At 41.7% G+C, this 19418-nt stretch overlaps 1 protein-coding gene across 1 annotated transcript in view; it reads left to right on the top strand.

Annotated features, from left to right (window-relative positions):
- The window catches only part of LOC113008770 (thyrotropin-releasing hormone-degrading ectoenzyme), a 264030-nt gene extending 245262 nt beyond the window's left edge, over positions 1 to 18768 (top strand). The window contains exons 17-20 of the mRNA XM_026146492.2: positions 5932 to 6099; positions 9154 to 9294; positions 9390 to 9471; positions 18319 to 18768. Of these exons, the coding sequence (XP_026002277.2) occupies positions 5932 to 6099; positions 9154 to 9294; positions 9390 to 9471; positions 18319 to 18471 (544 nt within the window). The 3' untranslated portion in view covers positions 18472 to 18768. The remainder of the gene's footprint in view (positions 1 to 5931; positions 6100 to 9153; positions 9295 to 9389; positions 9472 to 18318) is intronic.
- Positions 18769 to 19418: the final 650 nt, after the last annotated feature.

Raw genomic sequence — 19418 nt, 5'->3', positions numbered from 1 at the left:
TGTTACATCGGGTATGACCTTCCACATTCTGAAGTTTATTCTTTCACAGAGATTTACCTTTGTGCACTTTCCTACAGCTACTCTATACAGAGGAACACAGTGAAGTTATTCTGAACTAGACAACAAGCAGTCAGGTTGTCCTTGAGGTCTCCACAGAGGCAGAACAGAACACGGTCAGGTTATCATCCCCCACAAAGGCTCCACTGGGCCCAGCTCCTCAAAATAGTGAGAACTTGCCAAATAGAGAGGTCATCTCTAAGAAAATATACACTGTATATACTCAACAGACACTTTATTAGGAACACCTTGCTAATACCAGGTTTTACCTCCTTTTGCTTTGAGCTGCCGTAACTCTTTGTCCTACAAAGATAACATTGATGACTTCCTCTCAACCTTTAATGAAGAGTTTTGACAACCACATATATATGTAAATGTGGTTCAACAACCATTAGAACGGTTTCTGTGTAGCTACATAGACAGACCACCATCACCAACTTCTGATTCACACTCAGTAGATAAGCACACCTGAAATATGACAGAAGCTGCTCAGTTTAGACAAGAGCTTCAGGGGTTGTCCTTGCTTTAAAGAGGTTTAGAGTTTATTCTTGATGGCACAGATTTAACAAGGTGCTGGAAACATACAGTGGGGCAAAAAAGTATTTAGTCAGCCACCGATTGTGCAAGTTCCCCCACTTAAAATGATGACAGAGGTCAGTAATTTGCACCAGAGGTACACTTCAACTGTGAGAGACAAAATGTGAAAAAAAAAAATCCATGAATTCACATGGTAGGATTTGTAAAGAATTTATTCGTAAATTAGGGTGGAAAATAAGTATTTGGTCACCTCAAACATGGAAAATCTCTGGCTCCCACAGACCTGTAACGTCTTCTGTAAGAAGCTTTTCTGTCCCCCACTCATTACCTGTATGAATGGCACCTGTTTGAACTCATCATTTGTATAAAAGACACCTGTCCACAGCCTCAAACAGTCAGACTCCAAACTCCGCCATGGCCAAGACCAAAGAGCTTTCGAAGGACACCAGGAAAAGTATTGTAGACCTGCACCAGACTGGGAAGAGTGAATCTACAATAGGCAAGCAGCTTGGTGTGAAAAAATCAACTGTGGGCGCAATCATCAGAAAATGGAAGACATACAAGACCACTGATAATCTTCCTCGATCTGGGGCTCCACGCAAGATCTCATCCCGTGGGGTCAAAATGATCATGAGAACGGTGAGCAAAGATCCCAGAACCACACGGGGGGACCTGGTGAATGACCTGCAGAGAGCTGGGACCAAAGTAACAAAGGTCACCATCAGTAACACACTACAACGGCAGGGAATCAAATCCCGCAGTGCCAGACGTGTTCCGCTACTGAAGCCAGTGCATGTCCAGGCCCGTCTGAAGTTTGCCAGAGAGCACATGGATGATACAGCAGAGGATTGGGAGAATGTCATGTGGTCAGATGAAACCAAAGTAGAACTTTTTGGTATAAACTCAACTCGTCGTGTTTGGAGGAAGAAGAATACTGAGTTGCATCCCAAGAACACCATACCTACTGTGAAGCATGGGGGTGGAAATATCATGCTATGGGGCTGTTTTTCTGCCAAGGGGACAGGACGACTGATCCGTGTTAAGGACAGAATGAATGGGGCCATGTATCGTGAGATTTTGAGCCAAAACCTCCTTCCATCAGTGAGAACTTTGAAGATGAAACGAGGCTGGGTCTTCCAGCATGACAATGATCCAAAACACACCGCCCGGGCAACAAAGGAGTGGCTCCGTAAGAAGCATTTGAAAGTCCTGGAGTGGCCTAGCCAGTCTCCAGACCTCAACCCCATAGAAAATCTGTGGCGGGAGTTGAAAGTCCGTGTTGCTCGGCGACAGCCACAAAACATCACTGCTCTCGAGAAGATCTGCATGGAGGAATGGGCCAAAATACCAGCTACTGTGTGTGCAAACCTGGTAAAGACCTATAGTAAACGTTTGACCTCTGTTATTGCCAACAAAGGTTATGTTACAAAGTACTGAGTTGTATTTTTGTTATTGACCAAATACTTATTTTCCACCCTGATTTACGAATAAATTCTTTACAAATCCTACCATGTGAATTCATGGATTTTTTTTTTTTCACATTCTGTCTCTCACAGTTGAAGTGTACCTCTGGTGCAAATTACTGACCTCTGTCATCATTTTAGGTGGGGGAACTTGCACAATCGGTGGCTGACTAAATACTTTTTTGCCCCACTGTACCTCATACTTTTGGTCCATATTGACATGAAACCATCATGCTACACTTCCATCTTGTTCCACCACATCCCAAAAGTTTTCTGTTGGAATGGTGACTGTGGAGGTCATTTCAGGACAGTGAACTTGTTGGCATGTTCAAGAAACCAGTTTGAGATGATTTGATGGTTATAACTGTGCTCATAAAGGTCAGCAAAAACACTCAGGTACAGTAGGCTGTGAGGTTTAAATGATGCTCTTTTGCTACTATGGGGCCCAGAGAGCACCAAGAAAATATCCCCATAACCTTTACTCCAGCACCGTTGATACAAGGTAGGATGGATTCATGCACTCGTGTTGTTGATACAATCAAAATGCAGCAAAATTTGAGACGAAATCCGACCCGGCAACATTTTTCTAATCTTTTGTTGAGACTGTGAATTGTAGCCTCAGCTTTCTGCTCTTAGTAGACAGGAGGTACATTCAGTGTGGTGCGGAGACATATGATACCAGATTTTCAACAAATAAGGTTCTCTGTTTTCCTTTAAATAAAGCAACTTGAACATCATGTTGAATTAAATAAGACATTAAACATCAGAATGAGACCACAAACTCAGGAAAGTGTTTACTGATGCCACAGATTTTACAGTCTCATAGAAACTTATATTACAGATTTATTTTTCACAACCAGAGGAGCACGCCCTACTGCCTCATACTCAGTCACTTAAATATGAAGCTGCATCCATCTTTTATAGACACTTACACGGATGTGGACTTTGTCAGGTACACATGAAGTTTTTTATGTTGTTTTGACAGTTCAGAACATTTGTGTAGACTTTTTTCCCTTCATGGATGAAATGAGATTCATGGTGTATCAAAGGTCTTGCTCGAAGGGGCTCCAGATCTCGCTCTTATCAATCAGCCTGTACCACCAGGTGTTGCTTTTTTCCTCCAGCAGTCAGATAACTGAGAGACAGTTTGTGTAACCAGCATTCAGTGTGCCAGGTCACCTCACAGATTCCACTTTTATTGCTCTGCCTGCAAATGGTGATACACAGCACAATAATAAATGTTGACACAAGTCGTGGGGTGCTTTCACAGCAGGTTCAAAATAAGAAACATCATTCAGTTTGTGTTCAAAGACTTTACAAAAAAAACAACTTTACAGACATATGACTGACACAAACCCAGCTCATTTTATTTTAATAAACTTTCTGTGCGTTTATTTTCTCTGGTGTCACAGAGAAGTTACAAAAAGTAATCAGCTAGAAGCAACATGAATCAAGACTGCAACTACAACATGTGTTATGTTGTAAATGGAAATAAATGGACTAAAATATATAGTAACAAAACACGCATTTGTGACAATAAAACACTGGCAGCAATAAATAGAGAAAAAATGTCAGATATTGTGTTATTATATCTTGTTCACCTCTTTGCTAATGACGAATCAACTCCATCAGCTGTTTATCACATCAAACGAGTCTGTTATATTGTGATGTTGGATATTAACCTCCTAACACGGTCAGTACCAACTTGTTGATTGTTGAGAGGTTAATGGGTGTTAATTTGTGTTTTTTTTACTGCTGATCCAGTAAGGGTCATGAGGGCAGCAGTCTAATCAGAGATGACCAGACCTTCCTGTGCCCGGCCACTCACTCCAACCTATGTATTCAGATAGAGGCTTAGGTTATTATTCTACCTTGTTAGTGTTGAAATAATTGTATTTGTCTGAACAAAGCAAACATCACCATATTATGGGTTCATCTACAGCTGGTGGTAATCACCAACAGAGGAAATGAGGTTCCTCTGTAGGCTGTCTGACCTCTCCCTTAGAGATGTGGACAGAACAGAGCATTATTCCTCCACATCAAAAACAGCCATTTCAGATGATTCAAGGATTTGACCAGGGTGCTTACAGGTGAGATGTTTCAGCATTTCCAACGGAGATTAGACCCGAGGGCACACCCAGAACATGCTGGTGAAATTGAATCTCTCAGCTGGCTTAGGAATGCCTCAGACTCCCCGAAGAAGTAAGTGTTAGAGGAGCTGGAGAGGGAGAGAGAAATCTAGGAATCTCTGCTTAGACAGGTCTTATTTTTGTACCTGTCTATTCATTAAGTAAATCACTCATATCTGGCACCCTGGAAGATCAATATTCAGTTCTAACGACAAGAGCAGCTGGTCGATTGTACAGGTTGTAAACCAATAACAGGGTTAATGAGTATTTAGAGTTGGTGAAAATGCAAATATTGGCCATCCCAACGACTGTGACTGTTTATGAGTCCTTCCATGATTAATATAGCTGAACACTCTCTTTTTTTCCTGTGAGAGAACTTTTAGGATTTAAGTGACTGGCTTCTTTTCACTTTTTCTGGTTGCTCATATTTCTTCCCATGTTGAACATGTTTTTAGTAGTGTTGCTTGGTCTTGCTTGCCAGCACTTATACAACACCACCAACTTTAATCAACTTCTGGTAATTATGACTAAAAGACTATTACGGGGCAGTAGCTTCTGTTTTAGTCAGTTGCAGCTGCGACAATGCGGTCATAACAAGTAACTATGGATGGGAAACACAAGAAACAAGCCTCCTTTACTTTAGTTCTGATCAGTCCAGAATACCATTTTAATGACTTCCATCTCATCAAATTTATAAATAAGAGAGAACATTAGGGTCATCAACAAAGAGTCACTTATGGACTTATTGTTTTGCAATGGAACTGAATGTAAAAGTTCTTAACTGCAACTCTAACAGCCTCAACTTGAATTACATAAAAAACACGCAATCAATTCAAAACTGTTCAAAATGACGAGTTTGGTGACTGCAAAGAAATGCAGGGATCAAAAAGCTTTTATCGCTGCAGCTTAAACATGAACAAAGTTCCACAGCAGTACGGCTCATCCACCCTGCCAACACAGTCAGACTATCTGAATCCACTGAAGCACCAGAACAAATGCCACGGTAGTTCGTGCTACAAATAAAGCAAGGCAGCAGCTACCTGCGACCACAACACCGAAAGTCTTGTGAAGCTTTGCTCTGAGCATTCATCAGAGCAGCAGGGTGACTGGCTAATGTGTTTTTTAGCATCTCAGTTAGAATTCTCCTAAACCTCTACTCAGAATTTATGCATAGCCATCTCTGTCTCGGCTGTTTACTTAGCCGTGTATCTCAAAGTTGGAACTTGGACACTGACTAGAACATTTGCTGTGTTTACTCTGATTAAAGCTTGGCTTGGCAATTGTGAATGCAGCTGAGAAAGAAGCTGTCTGCAGTCAGCACGTATGCTATTCAAACTGAAAATATATTCCAACACAATAAATTTAGAGGTATGCGTGCCAATTAGACTTCCTGAAACTTTCTAAAGTCTCAGTTGTTCAAAAGTGTCTGAGTGTGGCTCTTTCTCTGCATTTTATGACCATAGCAGCAGCAGGAGGAATGTTTTTAATGGAGCTTCTTAATGGAATCAGAATTTCTCACTTAGCACCCAGAGAGCGTCCCAGTTAATCCCGCAGACATGCCTTATCGGGGCTTTTAGTTTTATTACCTTCCTGTCCCTGCAGGAAGGTGGTACTGCAAATAAGTCACATCAAATACTCACATTCCTAAAATGATACCAGACTTTTGCTATACCGGTAATTTGTTGCACCGGGGCAGAGTGGCTTCAGTCAGTGTGATGGTGTGATATTGTGTCCCTGCCCTGTAGGATTCCTCCTAACATCCGAGACATAGTTTACTGCACCGGAGTCAGCCTGATGGACGAGGATGTGTGGGAGTTCATCTGGATGAAGTTTCACTCTTCCAACGCCGTTTCAGAGAAGAAGATCCTGCTGGAGGCTCTGACCTGCTCAGACAACACTTTCCTCCTCAACAGGTAGACATGGCTCGGCTGTCTCTTTCATTGCAGCTATTGTTTTAAAAAATACAACTATCTCATTGAGTGTTTATGAGGTTAAATTGCAATTCATAAAGTCATATGAATCAATATCATTGATCTACCCAACAAATATGCCCTCTTGGGGCCCATGTGAGGGCAAGTGTGGTCAGACCCACGCAGCCCTAATACAAGGGATCATCGCATAGTTGATTTGGCAGACTTTTACACCAGATGCCCTTCCTGACACAACTCTCAAAGGATTTAGGTCTCCCACATCGGGCCCGCATGGATTCTATACAGTATAACCATTTTTTTGTGTCTTTTGAGATGGTCACAGTGATAGACTGACCCATGAGTCTGAATTCTGCTTCACTATTTTTTATGTAAATGGTAAATGGTAAATGGCCTGTATTTATATAGCGCTTTACTAGTCCTTAAGGACCCCAAAGCGCTTTACATATCCAGTCATCCACCCATTCACGCACACGTGATGGCAAGCTACATTGTAGCCACAGCCACCCTGTGGCGCACTGACAGAGGCGAGGCTGCCGGACACTGGCGCCACCGGGCCCTCTGACCACCACCAGTAGGCAACGGGTGAAGTGTCTTGCTCAAGGACACAACGACCGAGACTGTCCAAGCCGGGGCTCGAACCGGCAACCTTCCGATTACAAGGCGAACGCCCAACTCTTGAGCCGCGATCGCCCAACTCTTGAGCCACGATCGCCCAACTCTTGAGCCACGATCGCCCCTGTTTTCAGGAAAGCAACAGCAGTAACAAATCTTCCCGTATGAAATCAGGATTTTGTGACTGAAACTGAAACTTGAGCCAGGAACAATGACCCTGTGCTGGAGGGGAACATAGAGACAGGCCAAGTGTGTCTGAGCATCACATATATGAATGACAGTGGTGGGATAGCATCCTGAAGTGAGATTAAGTTAACCTGTTAACATCCACTGGCATTTGTGTGCCTGTCAGGCTGTGCCAGTATCACAGTCACATCGTGTAGTCTGAATATTAAATAATTCTGCATTGCTGCTATTTTTAATCAGTTTCCTGCTGTGATCTTAATTCACATCTGGATTATCTACCTCCTGCTGTTTGTCTTTAATTGCATCTTGCGTACATGTTCTGCAAATGTCATATAATATTAAATTGTTAAGACCCTCCGGCAGATATGTAACAACATTCACATTTATTTTGAGCTGTAATAGGTGTCTGTGTAAGAGGGACCAAAAACAGACACGTGACCGACGGGCAGGATGGAATAAATAAATAGAACTTTAATTTTAAAAAAAATGTACTGAAAATAAACAGAACGTGCTGCCGGGAACAGTTTGGTTAAGACCAACTTAGACTGGGTCAAAAAAAACATTATCAGACCAAGACATGAAGGTAAAAGCCCAAATTTGGGGGACAGCATGGAAAAAATGACTTTGTTCATATTTGGAAAATGGCTCCGATACTGCAGAGTTGTGTCTGTACTGGGCTGTATTAGAATATGACAAACAAACCAGTGAACAATAAAAAATAAAAAGGTGACTAAATCCTACCTGTCAGGTGAGCTCTGTTAATTGGCGGCACACTGACAGGAAAAAATTGCAAATTGACAGAAAGGTGTGTGCAGTGAAAAGATGCCTGGGGGGCGTTACATGTGCTGAAATCCAGCTAGGTTTGTGTGTGTGTGTGTGTCTGTACACGTGTGTTTTTGTGTGACTGTCTATACACAACACTGTATTTTATCAGGGGCAACTGCCACTATCGCTCATTGAGAAAAATTGCAAGGATGAATTACACACACACTCGTGGTAAGACCGATCTGTGTGTGTGTGTGTGTGTGTGTGTGTGTGTGTGTGTGTGTGTGTGTGTGTGTCTCAGGTATTGATTTTCTACCCACAGTAAACTGTTCTGCAATCAGAGAGGTGGTACTGTATGTTCAGATTGCAACACACACACACACACACACACACACACACACCACACACACACACAAATCAAAAACCACAGCTCAGAAAGAAGCTGATTGGTCACACAGGAAATGGTTTCAGCAGAGGGGTTGTGGGAAAAGAGAGAGAAAATTGATTTGGTGGTTTAATGAAAAGATGGCAGTTACAAACAATGAGCCAAGCAACACACACACACACACACGCAGAGGCAGTGAAGCAACAGAAAATAAAGAAAGATGAAGGTAAACTTTGAACACGACTTTGGATGATTAAACATAAATTTATGAAACTCTTTGGCCTGCTCAGTTTCACATCTCAAAGAAAAAGAAAAACTCTCAATTTGATACGTTTACACATCCAAAAGATTGCTCTGTGTGTGATCAACATGTTTCTGTAAATCCCCTTTAAATTCCCTCCAATCCCCTTTAAGCTGGGAGTAGCTCACGTGAGTGTTTCAGAGGACTCTTTCTTGATTTGGCAGAAACATCCTCCGGCAGCTCACAGGACAAAAAAACTACAAAATGACAGCTTGACCTTTTCTAGCCAGATTACATGAGCTGTTGACCCTCACGCTCCTGGCGAGTGACACACGCGTTAGACTTCACACACTGCGACTCTCACACCAAATCCAGAAACAGAGGCTAAACAACTCTTAATATCTGAACACAAAATACACTTTACAAGTTCCAGTTGCCAGAGGTGCACAGAACTTTCTATGTGAGGTTATTAATCCATGTATGACAAAACTTTAACAGGAGGTAACAAAGTTTATTGAGCGACTTTCAACTTTAAAAGATCCATATTTACATACCACATTGTTTTTTTCTTAACTCTTTACTTCTTGAAAGCTGCTGTCATATTTCATGCATCAGGGAAGGCAGATGGAACAACACTGTGGAAGAGTGTGAGCGTCGTCTTTAAGGGTTTTATAGTTAAATTCAAAGTCAGTATTTGGAGCTAATTTCAGTCTTTATTAATATTGTGATCGTGCCAATATTTGTTGAGCATGTTAATGTGTTAGCATATATGGAACCTATCATCTCTCCAGGTAGACTTGGTACAGCCACATTCCAACATTTCCATCCTTTTCTTTGTGTCTCCAAGGCTGTTGAACCTGTCTCTGACTTCGGACCTGGTCCCAGAGCAGGATGTGATTGATGTCATCATCCACGTGGGTCGAAACCCTCAGGGTCGGAACCTGGCCTGGAGGTACTTCAGAGAGAAGTGGGACATCCTGAACGCGCGGTAAGAGACGTGAACGATCAGAAAAGCACGCAAGCGTCTTCAAGTTCTTTACATGTAGCACCTGAAATGCCGTCTCTGTCTTCATTTCTGTTCAGATACGGTGAAGCTTTGTTCATGAATTCAAAACTCATCAGTGGAGTCACAGAGTTCCTCAACACTGAGCGAGAACTGAATGAGGTGAGTGAAACAAGTGGTGGTCTAAGATCAGATTTGCACACTGTTAGACCTCTGCCTCACCACTAGGGCTGCTCAATTAATCGAATTTTAATCACGATTACGATCTGGGCTTTCAACGATCATTAAAAATGACTGAGCCGATTATTAGCCCCTCCCTCATTTATCCGCGACACCTTAAAGGCCGGTCCGTGAAAATATTGTCGGGCATAAACCGGTCCGTGGCGCAAAAAAGGTTGGAGACCGCTGATTAAGAGGACCCGAGGGACGCTTGGAAAGCTAAGCAGAAGTTATTTGGAGAGGAGAGTGACTGCCGTTGGTTGAAAGGAGAGGTAAAAAAAAAAACTTCAGTGGTGTTGCACACTATTTTATATTATTTTTTAAAGTCATTGTTAACCCTTTAAAGCCGGTCAGAGCAGCACGCTCCGTTTTGTGTAACTATTTTTAAATCCCTGTAGAACCTGAACCGTGTAAGCTAGCGCAATAATTTGTTTTGCATACGAAACCGGAGGAGTTGTACTTACATCTTATGCCATCAGCTTGTCCTCGGTCACGGTTTCCTTCCACATAAAGCTTTGCAAAAATTGCATAAAAAGCGCTTGCAGGAACAAAAACATAATATTCCAGAAACACGCTTTGCCGATCCAATCAGCTGTTCGTAACACTTCCCACAGTGAAACAGACGTCAGCGCGAACTATCGCATGTCCGCCATTTCCTGCCCGAAACCAGAAGTGATGTCATTTTCGCGGAAATGTAGTTTTTTACTTGTAGGCCTTAAAAGCCTATACTGGTCATGTTTGACTTTTCTGAATAGTTTCTGGGATGCTTAGAACTCGAATTGCACTGCTGGCAATAGTTTATTTTGATTCACGTGCTGTTTTCTTTGCAAATTTGCATCATAGGATTGTTTTTTTTTTTTTGTTTTTCCTGCAGTGTATAAAAATTGGTGTATCTCCAAAATAAAACTATGAAGACACTCAAAATAAGTTTCCTGTTGTTGTAAACTATTTTTTGCAACTTTTTTGTATTTAAAGTTTTGAGGGATAAACCTCTTAAATTTCTCCAAGTAGAAATATATGTAAAAAAACAAACAAAAACGATTTTCAAATTTTTTTTGTAGTTTATTGCACTTTTTTGCAATTAATGTACTTACTATGGACTTAATGCATACATATTATTAAAATATGGGCTATAACAGTTGTATAGCAACTTGAAATGCTCCCATAAATGGCACTACAACATGTAAAAAAATAATATAAGCTCTGGCGGACTTGGTTCTATAGTAGGTCTTAAAGGGTTAAATAAATATCGTCAAATAATCGAGATCTCAATTTCAGTGAAAATAATCGTGATTATCATTTTTGCCATAATCGAGCAGCCCTACTCACCACTACATATTTCAAATACAACGAGGGTTTCTACAGACAAAAACATGGCTGTGCCATGGGCTCCCCCGTGTCACCTATTGTAGCCAACCTTTACATGGAGGAAGTGGAAAGAAAGGCTCTTGGCTCTTTTAAAGGGAGAGTACCCAGCCACTGGTACAGATATATAGACGACACCTGGGTCAAAATCAAGACACAAGAAGTGGAATCCTTCACTACTCACATTAACGCTGTGGATAAAAACATCAAGTTCACCAGGGAAGACACAAAGGACGACTGTTTGCCCTTCCTGGACTGCGCTGTGCACATTGAAGAGAATGGCAACCTCAAGATTGAAGTTTACCAGAAGCCCACACATACGGACCAGTACCTCCTCTTTGACTCCCATCACCCTCTGGAACACAAACTTGGAGTAATTAGGACCCTACACCACCGGGCAGAACATGTTCCCTCTAAGCCTGCAGTAAAAAAGAAGGAACACACACATGTAAAAGAAGCACTCAAAACGTGCAGCTATCCTAAATGGGCTTTTATAAAGTCAGCAAAGAGGCACAGAAAAGAAGATCAGACACCAGTGAGGGATGATAGGAAAGACACAACATTGTCATCCCCTATGTAGCCAGTGTATCAGAGAAACTCAGGAGGGTTTTCTCCAAGCATGACATCCCAGTGTACTTCAGACCCAGCAACACACTCAGACAAAAACTGGTTCACCCGAAAGACAAAACTCCTAAACACAAACTTAACAATGTGGTGTATGCTGTACAGTGCAGCGAGGAATGTCCAGACCTCTACATTGGAGAGACCAAACAGCCACTTCACAAGCGCATGGCACAACACAGAAGAGCCACCTCCACAGGACAAGACTCAGCAGTCCATCTGCATCTTAAGGATAAAGGACACTCTTTCGAGGATGCCAATGTTCACATTTTGGACAGAGAGGACAGATGGTTTGAAAGAGGAGTGAAAGAAGCCATCTATGTCCACTGTGAGCGACCATCTTTGAACAGAGGCGGTGGTTTACGACACCAACTGTCTGCCATCTATAATCCAGTTTTGAGATCCCTTCCCAGATGCCTTAACGCCCACTCACATCCTGGGCCATCTGAACTCAGTAAATCAAATGATAGGGTGGGGCCAGGTTTCACAATGAGCTCACCCGAAACCCTGGCTGATTGTGACCCACACCCATTTTCACACCTTGGCTCATGTGATTAGGTAGAGGATCATCAGGGGGTCCTTTCTCCCTCTTTGGGGGGAAACTCCCACTAGGTTTAAATCTGGGACTCTCCACCATTGACCCTTAGAACTGAAGAAGCTTCTCAGATGAGAGGTGAAACGTCTTCAAGCAACTTAAAGAAGTGCAGACGCTTTTCTTTCAAAGCTCCTTAGACTGCGATGACCTGGATGACTGAGAACCTTCACAGACATAGAAACAAGTGGTGTTGTTTTTTCTTTGATCAGTAGACTAAAGATGGCATCCGATAGAAAGTGACATCTGGGGTTTAGAACGGTGTGAAGCTGCTATTTTAAAAAAAAACATATTTCCTGGCCAAGAGTATATTCCTCCCAATTTTAGTTTCACCTGAAAATCATCAAATCCCAAAGCCATCAAGTGTCAAACTGGCACAAAATCAGATTTAAAGACATCAAGATGTTCATTAAAGTGTCATAGTTGACGATGGTGAACCATGGGAAAGTGAGGAAGGAGGACCCAGGCGCGGAGCTCTGAATATCAGCAGTGCGTTTATTCACAGTGAATGGAAAAAACAACAATAAATCCCCGTGCTCTCCCCTGACTCCCACGTTGCATCCTCCGTGAAAAGTCCGTGTCTTAGTGCCCTCTGCTCCCGTGTCTCAGCACTCCCCGTGCTGGCTGCTGTCCGTCGCTCCACACCTTTCCTGGGGAAAACAATAGAAGCAGCCGTCAGGACACAATACAACCGCGGGCACACACACGCTAACTAAACTCGACCGGAAGACTAACGTGGAGTCTCACGCAATGATCCAGCATCGGTGGAAGCTCCAGCACTCTCCTACTAGCTCCCCCGACGAGCCCTGATCAGCCGCAGGTGTTTGGCAAAGGTCTTCAGAGGTGGCCCGCCTTCTAACAGGGCCACACCCACCAGGCCTAAAGGTGCTACAGGAAACAGCTGCATATACACACACATACACACATACCTGCCTATATACCAATGTGGACACGGAACAGTAGCGCAGTATCACATATAATATAACACAAGTCCATAACAGCTCAGGGACCCCCGATAGCTCAGATCCAGGTCCCTGACATAAAGTTTCTTGTTGTGTAAATTTAATTTTCCTGTGATAGACTCTGTGTACAATGTGAATGCAGCCACTATGACATCACACATTTTAAAGTTAGCAAAGTTAGGGTAACTTCACTAACTTTGCTAACTTTAAGTTTTAAGAGTTGAGTATTTTTTTGTTGTTGTTGTTGTTGCCATCTTTAAAAGTGATGAGTGAGGAGGTGGTCTGTCTGAGAATCCTGCATGGTAACACACCAGTGAGCGCATCCTGTTTAATTTCAAAAGATCTCCCTTTTATAAATTTCCCTCCTCATTTGATGAAGGTGAAAAACTCACCCATATGCTACACAGAGATTTTGATGATGAGCCAAAATGTTGTAACCATTCAAAGACAACTACTCTTTTGGATAATTTCTGAGACCGAGCCAGTGTGTTCTGATATAAAACAGACTGACCAGTTGGGACCGAGTTACTGTTTTGTGACTTTTATGAAGTTTAGCTTCTTCTTCCTGATTTTCTTTCACCTGTGTTACATATTTGTTTAGCTTCTTCTATTTAACTCTGTCTGTACATATATCCTGAGTCCTCCCTTCATCCTTTCTTGGGGCATCCGTGTTTTTCCCACTGTGTTCCAATCCATTTTCCTCCCTGCTGTCTTCGTCATGTTCTCCTTCCTTTGGAAGTTTGGATTACTTTACTGTTTCACATTAAATACTTTGTGACTCTGGACTCTTTCATTTGGCCTAAATAAATGAAGGGAAATTAATTCTTCCATTCTAAGCAAGAATAAATAAGCTATACCCTACCAGAAGGAAGATTAGCATGTTTTCTACATGCCAGTATGGGAGCTTGGAAATTAACAGGACCTTGAAATTAATCAGTGTGTAATTGTGTTCTCGAGAGGCTCACAGCTGGATCAATATTCCAAATTTACTGTTGATTACTCAGAGAAAATAGAGCTTGATTAACAACGTTAATCGTTCCTCTGTTGCATCATCTCACAGCTACTACGCTTGTTGTTTGATATGATGAAAAGATGGAAATCAGATATAATTAAATATAAAATTAAAGAAGAGAAAAAAGGTCATAGGTGTTTCTGAATAAATCTGTTTATTTAAACTTTAGTGATTAATATTCTTTCGACTTTCCTGTTGGTATGGTAACCGCATTAGGTTTGGCTGTCAGTGAAACCTCTAAACAAAAACATCATGAGTTTATATTAATGATTCTTTTTAGTTTGAAAAGGGTCTTAGGGTGAGTCACACAGGAGAGGGAAAGTGTAAAGATAACAGAAAGTGAAATCATAGAAGAGACGAAAGGTAGAAGGAGGGCGCAGAGGAGTGCTCGGTTAACGATGTGAACTGTAGTAAAGTGAGCCGAAGGGATGGATTTCTGCCCGCGCTTCACTGAATCTGTCAAACTCTGAGCAACATTAAGTTTCCTTTTTGGCTCTCAACTTAAAAAAAATAATTAATTCACTTCTTTGAACAAAGTTTCTCTTCTTGACCAAAAAGAAAAAAACACCTTAATGTTGAAAACCTGTTAATTTACAGTCCTGTAAACCAAAGTCTTCTTTTGAAATCTCCACTTTCATGCTGGAAATTTTATGTGTAATTATAAATTGTTGAAAAAAAAGTAATTTTCAACAATTAATTGATGCCTTTCAAAGACAGTTTAGCTTGAATACATCACATGTTCACATTCAAACATTTTTCTTCAGCTGTGTTTAAACAACAAAGTCTTCTTTATATAAAACCTCAGAGCTTTTTGTATTTCAGCTACTAAATGGCCAAATGTATATGCATGTGCCTTTTTGTTGCTTTGTCCAGCTGCCTTAGTTCCACTTGTAACAAGCAAAACAAATTGTTAAAAAAAAAGTTTCAAACTTGGATGCAGACCATGATCTCCTAACTAATAAATTTGCGACCTAAGACATCACCATCCCTCCCTAATGTGGACTTCGAGGCCTTTCAGGTAGGACCATTATCTCTCAGCAACCATTATTGCTGCATACGGTGCATGCACAGTTGTTGTCCAATCATCATAGGCACGAATGCTGTGATTTTGGACATTTAATGTTTTTTAGGCATTATTTTTCCAGGGTGGAGTGATTGTACAGAATACATAATAACTTAAACAGGAATTGGGTCCACATGTTTGAATTTATTATAGATTTTCTCAAATCTATGCAGGGTCAAAAGTGTTAATGAGTCAAATATAAATAATATGTACAGGCCAGTTAACATTTCCTTAGTCATCATGACTGACTACAGTTGGTCGTTTCTCTTTGCAGCACAAAAAGGATTTTTTGACAGCAGTCACTGGATTGACCAATACTCAGAAAAATGGGAAAGTCCAAGAAACTCAGCGAAGATCTAAGAAAGGAAAATTATGTGAGGGTGACCCAAACTGTCACCCTCACGTGAGAGGAAATTGGTTTTGATGTTGGGAATCATGAAGGCTCAAGCCTCCCATGAATGGAAACTGCTGGAACACCAGTGTCACTTTGACAACACCATGGACTGACAGGGTGCTGACCAAGAAAGAAGCTGTGACTCCAAAATCAACACCTTCAAGGTTGAAGGTGTTGATTTTGGAGTCACCACTGAAATTTCGAGCTTCCCACGTGTACAAGTCAAGTGCTTACGGAAGAAAGGTTTGATGGTCAAACGAGACAAAGATTTAGCTCTGGCCACAGTGAACTGAAATATTTTTAGAGGAGTAAAGGTGAGACTTTGAAACCTAAGAACACTGTACCGATTGTCAAGCATGGTGGTGGTAGCATCATGCACTGGGGCTGTTGTTCTGCACAAACTGGATGAAATAATGAAGGAGGACGACTACCTACAAATTAGATGACTGAAATTTGAACACGTTTGTTATTCCAGCAGGACAAAGATCTCAAACATACAAAAACTGTTGTTGGAATGGAGAAAGTTGGCTAAAATTAAGCTTCTGGAATGGCCTTCCCAAAACCTTGACCTCAACCCTAATTTAAATCAGTTATGGTTCCTTTGATCGCTCATCCGTTACTTGGATAACTGTGGCAATTCTAGAGCTAATACATGCAAACGAGCGCTGACCCTCCGGGTATGCGTGCATTTATCAGACCCAAAACCCATGCGGGGCGTCCTCTCGGGGGCGCCCCGGCCGGTTTGGTGACTCTAGATAACCTCGAGCCGATCGCTGGCCCTCCATTGCGGCGACGTCTCATTCGAATGTCTGCCCTATCAACTTTCGATGGTACTTTATGTGCCTACCATGGTGACCACGGGTAACGGGGAATCAGGGTTCGATTCCGGAGAGGGAGCCTGAGAAACGGCTACCACATCCAAGGAAGGCAGCAGGCGCGCAAATTACCCACTCCCGACTCGGGGAGGTAGTGACGAAAAATAACAATACAGGACTCTTTCGAGGCCCTGTAATTGGAATGAGTACACTTTAAATCCTTTAAATGAACTTTACCAATTCTACAAAGACAAATAGTCAAATATCCATCCAGAATTATGTGAGCAGCTTGTTGATGGCTACCAAAAGCATCTGGACGAAGTGCAGCTTGTAATGGGAAAGCTAACCAAAGATTAGTGGGGGGTTTATAAATCTATTTTTGACTGCAGGGGAGGGCTGGAGCAGTGGGTTCAGGGTGTGGTGTCAGGGGAGGCTGACACACACCTGAGCTCTGTCAGCTGATTGTGTCTCCCTTGTAAAAGATGTGCTGGGACCTGAAGTGGTGTGTGGAGTGTGCTACCAGCAGGGCAGCTGGAAATTTGCCCAGTGAAAAAACAGAGCAAATAAAAAAACGTGTGAATGTTGTTTTTTAAGATGTATGCTATACAATCACACGACATTAGAAAAAGAACAGTTTGAAGAAATCATTAAAATCCAAATATTTTCATGACATTCATGCTCACAGTCAGTCTGTAAACCCCAATGATTAAAGCAATTAAATAATTGTATACCCTTATTCTAAGTGGGCATGTCTGGGAAGTATTCTGCAGGCTCTGAAATACTGATGATATATGTGAATCCATTATGTTTACAGTTCAGCTGCTGAGGTTTTGTTTAATTTTATTTTATAATGACACTGTGAGGTGTGACACCGTGAGCAGAGTAGTTTCCTAGCTACCTGTAATTGGTAGCACAGGTATCTGTGTGTAGTGTGGTGCTCCACTCAGTGGAAAAAAAGCAAAATCTGTGAAGTGAATTACAAGCTGTCTTGCTAATGACCATCAAGAATGTGTACTCACTCACCACAAGTACCATTCAAGCCAAGAGGAATGAAGAATAACTGCATTTAAATGTCCATGATTACAGTATGTAATTTGAAACTGTTTATTTACCTTACACATGCCTTCCTCCGTGATGCATAAGTGAAGAAAATTAAATAAGACACTGTGAAACTATTTCAGCTGAGCTAACAAGCTATTTAATTTAAATGTAGTGAAACTGTACATATACCATGACATTAAAGTGCATCAATATAAAATACAATAAAATGTTCCAGCTTTTGCAGGTTTACAGTGCAACTCTAAAAGAATCTGTTTGAGACATGAAAACATCATCCAGGAGTTTTCAGTTATTTGCTTTAGTATCCATCTAACTTTGTGTTAACTGTTTGCGGAAGATCCTGCAAGCCCTGACCTCATTAGTTTCATCCAACACCTCTAGGGTGAGCTGGAACAGCAACTGTGATCCAGATTTATCACCCAGCATCAGTGTAGCAGCACACTAATGCTCTCATGGCTGAATGGGAGCAAATCCTTACAGCTGGGTTCACAATCTGGTCAAAACCCTCAAACTAAAAGAATGAAATGTGTATGTATTGTTGTTTTTTTTCCAACTTCTACTGGCAATGTATCTGTTAATTGTACAGAACACATTCTTACTTTTTCTCACTTCTAAAAGTGGAATTATGAAGCTTTCCCTTATTTATGTCATATATATACTCTCCCAGAGGTGGATTTTTATAATGGACATGGCACAAGTTTCAATTCATGCCTGAAAGTTATCAATGTCCACCGTGTTAGGGATCTCCATCCTGAAAAGTCCAGAAGTTGTTTCTTTCAGCACTGCGGAGGGGGGTGGGTGACAGCCTTTTTAGCATCTACAGGGGATGAATATTATTATTATTTATTTTCTTTCCTTTCTTCTCCTCTGCTGCCTTATTTACTCCTGTGATTCTTTCTTCCTTTAGTTAAAGGAGTTCATCCTGTCCAGTGGTGTGGGGGCGGGGCCTGCGTTGCCACGAGCACTGGAAATTGTCGAGGGCAATGTGCGCTGGCACCGCCTACACCGGCGGCAGTTCTACCAGTGGCTACGCAAACCTCCGAGTACCACCTTCGGCTAACACCATGCCAGCCAGCTAAAGTGAAGTGACTGCAAACTGACTGCTATGCTAACGCCCTGCTAGCTACCAGATGCAGTCGGACAGAAAAAAAGATGGACTGAAAGATCAAGAATACTGGGCAGACTGGTTTTGATTTTTTAAAAGAACCTTGATTTCAATCTTTTTAGCTCTACTGGATTGCTTTCTTCCACTTGTGGCTGATGTGGTTAAATTGGTTTCTGTGCTATGTTTAGACTGCTTTAAGGGTAGTCACTGAGACAAGAACCAGCTCCCAGATTAAAAACAGCATACAACAAAGTGAAATGACTAAGATCTTTATAAACAACAAAAAAACAAAGTTGTATTTCAGCTAGACGTCATTAGACACAGCCCATGGAGGACTACTTACTGTGGTATTAGCAGTCACGGGTGTTTCTTTCTGAGGTTGACAACGCATTTAGATATAAATGGTTTAGTGAGTTTTCCCTTTAAAACATCTAATATGACACTGATGTTTGATACTAGCTTTTCTTTTGATCAAAAAATGGGAACACAACCAGTATCGAAAAGTCAAAAAGTTTATTCTGTTCATTTGGACATAGCATTTTCAGTGGGAGAAACATTTTGTCGCTCAACCAAGTGGCTTCTTCAGTCTCAGCCGCTCAAACCAGAGCTCCTCCCTGTCCAGGATGTGTACATCCTCATCACTGAAAGAGTATTTACTTGCCTGTAGGCATAGATAGACTGCGGAGTCTGGGACTGACAAGTTAGCTCTTCTGTGTTGTGCCATCCACTTCGCCAGAGGTTTTTTGGTTTCCCTGATGTATAAATCATTTCAGTCCTCCTGGCTCTTAATAGCGTACTCTGTTTGTGTTGGAGGACCCGATCCTTGGGGTGGACCATTTTTTGGTAGCTCAGTGTGTTTTGGGGTTTAAAATCCACAGCGACTCAGTGTTTAGAAAAAATTT

This window comes from Astatotilapia calliptera, chromosome 17 (assembly GCF_964374335.1).
Source record: "Astatotilapia calliptera chromosome 17, fAstCal68.1, whole genome shotgun sequence".
In the NCBI taxonomy this organism is placed as follows: domain Eukaryota; kingdom Metazoa; phylum Chordata; class Actinopteri; order Cichliformes; family Cichlidae; genus Astatotilapia; species Astatotilapia calliptera.
Note: the sequence above shows the minus strand (reverse complement) of the source record. Positions and strands in the feature narration are given on the sequence as shown.